This window comes from Castanea sativa, chromosome 7, assembly GCF_040712315.1.
Source record: "Castanea sativa cultivar Marrone di Chiusa Pesio chromosome 7, ASM4071231v1".
NCBI lineage: Eukaryota > Viridiplantae > Streptophyta > Magnoliopsida > Fagales > Fagaceae > Castanea > Castanea sativa.
This window is the reverse complement of record NC_134019.1, coordinates 24,660,167-24,667,734: the sequence shown is the minus strand read 5'-3', so window position 1 is coordinate 24,667,734 and position 7,568 is coordinate 24,660,167. Positions and strand designations below refer to the sequence as shown.

The window sequence follows — 7,568 nt, the reverse complement described above, 5'->3', positions numbered from 1 at the left end:
GATAATTACAAATTTACAATCAGGTTGTTGTTTTGAGTTTTGGCATATCTCTGCTGTCAAGAGAAAAGGCCTGGGAGGCCATTAAAATAGTACATTTTAAGCACCTGTATCCAACGGCTATCACCTAATGCTTACATTAAAATAGTACATTTTAAGCCATTACATTCTTTCCAAATAAAGCTCTCTAAAACTTAGTATTAATGCCTAATACATAATTTGTTTTCTTTTACCATTTTCCTCTTAACCATTTCTTGCTAGAGAGAAACATATCTCCAAAACATCTTTGACAGAGTGAGAGACAGGGCTATGGCGATGCAGGGAAGTTCAAGGTTTGCAGTAGAATCTGGGGACGTAAGTTCTAAGTTTGATGATGATGGAAAAAAAAAACGAACTGGTATATATGTATACCTCTTTTACTCTTTCAATACATACAACTCTCAACATTTCATTCATCAAAACACCCCTAATATTTTTCTTGAGTTTCACTTCATTGATTTCTTTTTGGCATGGTTTTGAATCTTTTGAAGGAACTTTGATGACTGCAAGTGCACACATCATAACAGCTGTTATTGGGTCTGGAGTATTGTCTCTGTCATGGGCGTTTGCTCAATTGGGCTGGATTGCTGGGATTATTACTATCTTGACTTTCTCTCTCATTACAATGTTTACTTCTGTTCTACTAACTGACGGTTATAGGTCCCCTGACCCTATTACTGGGAGAAGAAACTACAATTACATAGAGGTTGTAAAGAACAACTTAGGTAAGACGATTGCAGACTTTCTGCCGTTAGTCAATAATTTATCTTATGAATCACATATACGCATACTCCCTCTCACATGTCAACCCCACAATCCGTGTGATGTGAGAGGGAAAATGACAAACATGTAGCTAGAGAGGAAGGATCTTTCTCAATGTTATGAGATACTTATATATTGGGTGTGTATAGTTTCATTTATTTTTTGGGAGTGTATATAAACTATGTAAAACAGTTTTATGTGCTATAAGTTTAACCCTTTATGCTTTCTTGATATTGGTATTGCGACTGAGTCATAACACATCTTTTGACCGGAAGATTAAGACATAAATTGAAACTTGAAACTGACTCATTTTCCCATTGATCTTGATTAGATAGGGATGCCTTTGTGTTCAAAATTACTTATTGCAAGGGAGTCTTATATCCATGAAACTAATTCTCCTCTCTCTCTCTACAGGGGGAATCAAGTACAAGTTTTGTGGGGTAGCTCAATATTCAAATCTTGTAGGAATATGTATTGGATACACAATTACTGCCGCTATTAGCATGGCGTAAGCTATCTAAAATCTTACAAACACTTGCTTTGATCCTTGTTCCATTTGGATTGAGGGGGAAGAAGGAGGAGGAGAGTATAGTTTGCCCAAAATTAGCATATTTTCAACCAAATATATTGTACTTTACTCTCTCCACTCCCCTCTCAATCCAAATAGGCCCTTAGCGATTATATTCTTTGCTTAGGCCATTGAAATATTCTTTTGTTTTTCTTATATTCTTTTTATTATTTTCATGAAATTTTTATTTTTATTTTTATTTTTTTTAAAGAAAATGACCTAGAAATCTTTTCTTTGGGGAAATCTGTACAATCAAAATGAATTGCATGAAACTCTAATTATAAAAGACACACATGCTCATTCACATTTATGTAAACTTATGCTATATCGCTCAAAGAGGAGAGTGATTTTTATATATTGATACAAGTTTTATATTGAAACAATGAATTTAATTTAGATATTTATATGTAACATATTTGCAATATATTTTTAGTTTATTTATGTATTATGAGATAATTTTTACTTTATTTAGTTTTCAATCTCTTAACACCACCACACACCCTTAGTGCGATAGTCACTCTACAAGTATAAGTGCTTGTGGGGTGGGGGCAAGGGTCGGGGTTTAAATATCCAGGAGGGAGCTTCACACACATATATACTTAGATTAGGTTATAGTAGAATTCTATATATCTTGTATAAAAAAAATAAAAAAAAAATCTCTTAACACTTTTTTTTTATTTAGGAAATCAATCTCTTAAACACTTGAAAATATCAATTACCACTCACGATGTTGATAAACTTGTGGAATATGCTAGGCATCATACACTAGATGCCTAGTATTTATAACAAAGAAATAACTATCAAACCAATCAAGAATTATTTTGGGAAATTATCATTCCAATCGATATTTTGAAAATCTTGATTATTTTTTCAATTAAGATCATCATGTGACAATTTGTAATCTTCTTTTCTTAAAGACCAACAAAATAAATACTTGAAAAAAAAGAATAATAAATTGAAGAAAAAATATTTGAGTATTCAAGAAAATTATGGAAACTAAACAAATTGAATACATAATAAAAAATTTTCATTTTTGAAACTAGGTTGACAAAACTTAAATTCCTCTGGTAGTATTTTATTGCTCATACTAAAGAGGCATTTGATTTTGAATTTACCAATAAGTTTTCTTTAACCACATGCTTTAAATAGAATTGTATTAGATCCACTAAAGAATTATAATGTTTAATTTTAATAAAATTAATGAATTTGAGTGGATATTTTATAAACTTTGTATAATTTATTTTTAGTTTTATTATTCTTTTAAGGAATACTACATAATTTTTAAATTTTTTTAAAAGTTAATTAAAAGGACTGTTTTTTTGGTGGCCCAAATAACTTTTTTGGGAAGCCTTAACTCTCATAAATTTCCTGATAAGAAAACACATATATGTTATTAATTAAACATTGTGAGGGCTAGGAAAGGGACTAGCTGGATGGCCCCCTTGGTCTCAATAGAACTCCGTCTTTGCCTCCCTTCATGTATTCTTGAATGTTTTGTATGTGTTGTGATATCTATACAATGCATTTGGCTGTCACTTATTTTGTTTTTGTTTTTAAACCAGGGCTGTCAAAAGATCGAACTGCTTTCACAAGAATGGTCATGAGGCGTGGTGTCACACATCAAACAGTTCCTATATGATCATTTTAGGGGTCATTGAGATTATTCTGAGCCAAATATCTAATTTTCATGACCTTTCAGGGCTCTCTTACATCGCTGCAGTCATGTCTTTCACTTATGCTTTAATAGGCATTGGTCTCTCTATTGCAAAAATAGCAGGTCAGCGATAATGCTCCTTTATCACACATAAAGAAAATATGTAGCATGTAGCATGCAGTTTTTCTTATTAATTTGGCTTGGATTATATTTAGTACAAGAAAATTTATGTCTATTTTCTAAGCTATTTTGTAGAAGGGACATATGGTAGGACAAGCATCACAGGTGCGACTATTGGAGTGGACGTGGCAACAAGTTCACAGAAGGTGTGGAACAGCCTACAGGCCATTGGGAACATTGCCTTTGCCTATTCTTACTCTACTGTCCTCATTGCGATACAGGCAAGTCAATCTCTAACATAATAAAATCATTTTATATATTTTTGGAAAATACTAGGCTTTTATAGTTTTATATAAAATATAGAACTTGAAAAGAATCACATTTTTCATTGATGTAGTTGGAGAATTTCTAATTATAGTACAAATATAGTCTTCATAAAAGGAAATTATTGTCTCTCTTCATATATTTGAGCACGCAATGTTCTTAATTTTTCTAGATAGCTTGCCCTTAACCCCAGTTAGCTTGGAATATCCTTGTAAACTGCAGAAAATAATTAGGTACTCTTAAAGCACAATAATGACATTCCATTTTTATCATATAAATAGTCATCTCACTATAAATTTAATTAATGAGACCTACAACCACTGTTTTCAGAATCGGACCGGATCGGGAGATCGGACCATGAAAACCGGGAACCGGGATGAAAGCCGATTTTTTAAGCATAAAGAACCGTATTTTTAGTTAATTCCGTGAACCCCTAAAGCCGGGGTTGGATCGCACGAACTGGTCAAGAACCGTGTGGTCCAACCCCTTAGCATTTTTTTTTTATTTTAATAAAAACAACTTAACACAATTTTCTTCTACTTAATTAAATTATCCATCTCTTGCAAGGAATAAAAAAATTATAATTAAAATCCTTCAAAGATATTCAACTTTACTTCAAAAATTAATCATAAAGTTTAATGTTTTCATGGTTATTATTATTTTTATTAACTTTCTTATTTAATTATTAAATATATGCTTGAAAATCATTAAATTTCCCTCACATATATAGATATATTAGTCAATTTTTCTAGTTTTATAAATTTAATATCTATATTTAGGCTTTAATTAATTATTAAATTAATTATGACATCATCACGGTTCGACCCCGGTTCAACCTCAGTTCGATCTCAAAAATCTTGAGCCTCTCTCTTTTACGGTTTAATAAACGGTCCGGGTTTCAAAACCTTGCCTACAACTATGTGATAGAAGTGATACGTAATACGTTGTTATACTACTTGTCCACCTTTGATCTTTCTCATACAACATTTTTATCTATTTAGGAATTGTTTAGGTCGAAGAATTTAAAAAATTATCGAAAATAGAGAAGTGATAGAGACAGCTTTCATTGGATGACATTATTCATCTTCCACAAAATGTAAGGTTTATATGGTTAGACTAAAAAGTGGGTCTGATGAAAATTGATGAAGAAAAAATAGGTGGGGGAATAGCTTTTTTCTCTATTTAATTTATAAGGGAAATAGAGCCAAAAAAAAAAAAAAAGTGGGTGCCTAGGTGTTTTCCACCTATGCACCCAAAATTGTTCTCCTAAAAATGGGGAGATAAATGGGTAAGTCAACAAAAATAATATTTATAGTTTCTACCAATTTCCTCCATTTTTTTTTGGCTACACAACCTACTTTCTCTACCTTCATTTCATCTTTTTCTTGCAATCATATTTTATTTATTTATTTATTTATTTATTATTATCTGCTTTCTAATTAAGACAAAAATGCAGAATACTTTTTAATTAGACCTTTTTTTGGTGATATAAAATAAATGAATAGAGAAAAAAAATCAAATACTCTGTAGTAAATGTTTCAATTTATTTGATTCAACTAATCACATCATTTTTTTATATATAAAATGGATGGGTAAAAAATAAAATAATACATTAATTGTGTTGTGTTCACTTCTATAAGATGATTTACTAATTTAATTGATAACACTACATCATCTAATAATGAAAAAATATATTATTATGTAATAAGGATATGTAATACTAAATTCATCTAACCATGCCTTTTCCATCATTGCCAGTTTTTGTTATCAACCAATTGAAAGATCCCCCTCAAAAAATAAAACCAATTGAAAGATATTTATATTTATTTTTTCTTCCTTCCTGTTTTATATTCTCTACTAAAATATTTTCCATGTCACTTTTCTATCCTCCCAACAGTTTCTATCTTCCCATTTTTTTCATCCATACAAACCATTTCCTTAAATAAAAGAGAGAAAAAAAAAAGAATAGAGGAAACGGAACACAATTATAATTTTTCCCTTCATATGATCCTAATATTTATTATTAATACAATATATATATACAATAAAAAATGAGTATATAACTGTGATTAGGCATAAATTTATGATTTTTTCCAACAAAAAAAGGGAAAGCTATAAACATTTGATGACTGGATTTATCAAATGGACAATATATTTCTTTTTTCTTTTTTTTTCAGCCTTTTAACTTCGATGAAATCTTTTTATAGCTTTACTATGTAATCCGGTACAATTTTACTTTTGTCAATTTAATAAAAGTAAATAGATATAAAGGAATCCAAAATTACCTTCAAAATATTTTTTAAAGATCAATTCACGTTTGAATGTACCAATTGAGGCAAGAAACTCTTGGTAAGATCAATTAACTACAGTATTAACTTGAAAAGAGATGTATTTCATATAAAAAATTTCTTTTCAAATTAGTTCGACCACCATATGATAGAGTGTCTTATACTGCAGTTGCCATTATTTGTTTGCGACCCTAGAAATGACAAATATATATTGTACTTGTCATAGACTTGTAAAATAATAAAATCAATAAACCTTAATTCCCGAAAATCAAATTTAATTTTCTTGAATGCATCTAAATATTGTAGACTGAACTTTCATAACTTGCAGGATACGCTAAAATCAAGCCCACCAGAGAATGTAGTCATGAAGAAAGCTGGCATCATTGGAGTCTCAATTACCTCAGTCTTTTACGTGCTGTGTGGAGCTTTGGGCTATTCAGCATTCGGGAATCGTGCTCCTGGCAATTTTTTAACAGGATTTGGTTTTTATGAACCTTATTGGCTTGTTGACATAGCTAATATTTGCATTGTTGTCCATCTTGTTGGAGCTTACCAGGTAATTCTCAAAGAGGACTAGCCTAGCTAGCTAGAAATGATCAAAATTTGGCTTGGATTGGGTTCAACTTTTGTTAATGTTAGAGCTATTATAGCCCAATATTGTAATATTTAGATTAATTTAGGCCTCTCTAGTATATAAACTTTACTTTAGATTCATTGTAAATATAAGTCATATAACAATGACGTAACTATTAAGGACTTTTCACTATACGTGTATATGTAGACTATACCACGTTAAAATTCATGTTTCAGCCTTCAGATTTTTCTTTTATCTTTCTAATACTCAATTAACAAGTTTATCAACAAATTATGGGGATAGCTTGTTTGTCTAAAATAAGTAGTGAGCATTACAAAAAGGTGAATTGTTTGTTCAGAAGATAAATAATTTCTCTCATAAAATTTGGATATCACAATTGTGTGAAGTCCAAATTCCAAACGAATTAACATATTCAAGTGTAATATATTCTTGGTAAATGAATTGCTTCATGTTGTAATCAGACTTCGATCTTCTTTTGTTTCATGCATGTGGGGTCTTCTTCTTGTTCATTTCTTTTCTTCCTTGGCAATTAATTAAGTTGTGATTATGCATGTGTATAGGTATTCTCCCAGCCAGTATACCAGCTTGTGGAAGATTGGTGCAAAAGCCGTTGGCCAGAGATTGACTTCATAGCAAAAGAACATCAAATTGTCATTCCATTTGTTGGTATTTACAACGTGAATTATTTCCGGTGCATCTGGAGAACAGTGTTTGTGGTTTTTACAACTGTGATCGCAATGCTATTTCCAGTCTTCAACAGTGTTTTGGGCTTACTTGGAGCTTCCTCATTCTGGCCATTGACTGTATATTTCCCAATAGAGATGCACATTTCACAGGCGAAAATCCGCAGTTTTTCTCTTAACTGGTTCTGGCTAAAGACGTTGAGCTGGGCTTGCTTCATTATTACTGTTGTTGCTGTTGTTGCATCCATTCAAGGCATTATCACTGATGTCAGTCACTACCAGCCTTTCAAGTCTTTTTCCTAATTAGTGTATTTGGATAAGTGAGTTTTCCCTGGAGGAAGGGAAAGGGAATATTCGAGTACAAGTACATTGATAACCTGTCTAGGATTTATGAAATGCACATTATTGGTTTTCTTTACTATATTTTCCAGAAAATGCGTTACTGGGATTTGCTTTGATAATGTGTTTTGGAATTCTGCATTGGGTTCCGTAATTTAAGCACAAAAATATATCTTTAACCAGTGGCATGTGCCCATAA

The 7,568-nt window shown here is 31.2% G+C and overlaps 1 protein-coding gene across 1 annotated transcript; it reads left to right on the top strand.

Annotated features, from left to right (window-relative positions):
• The first annotated feature begins 306 nt into the window (after nt 1–306).
• Nucleotides 307–7,333, top strand: LOC142644205 (amino acid permease 6-like). Its single transcript, XM_075818863.1, has 7 exons — nt 307–394; nt 528–761; nt 1,213–1,306; nt 2,929–3,143; nt 3,276–3,421; nt 6,081–6,308; nt 6,908–7,333. Exons 1-7 carry the CDS (start codon nt 307–309, stop codon nt 7,331–7,333), a joined length of 1,431 nt encoding a protein of 476 aa, XP_075674978.1.
• The last annotated feature ends 235 nt before the right edge of the window (nt 7,334–7,568 follow it).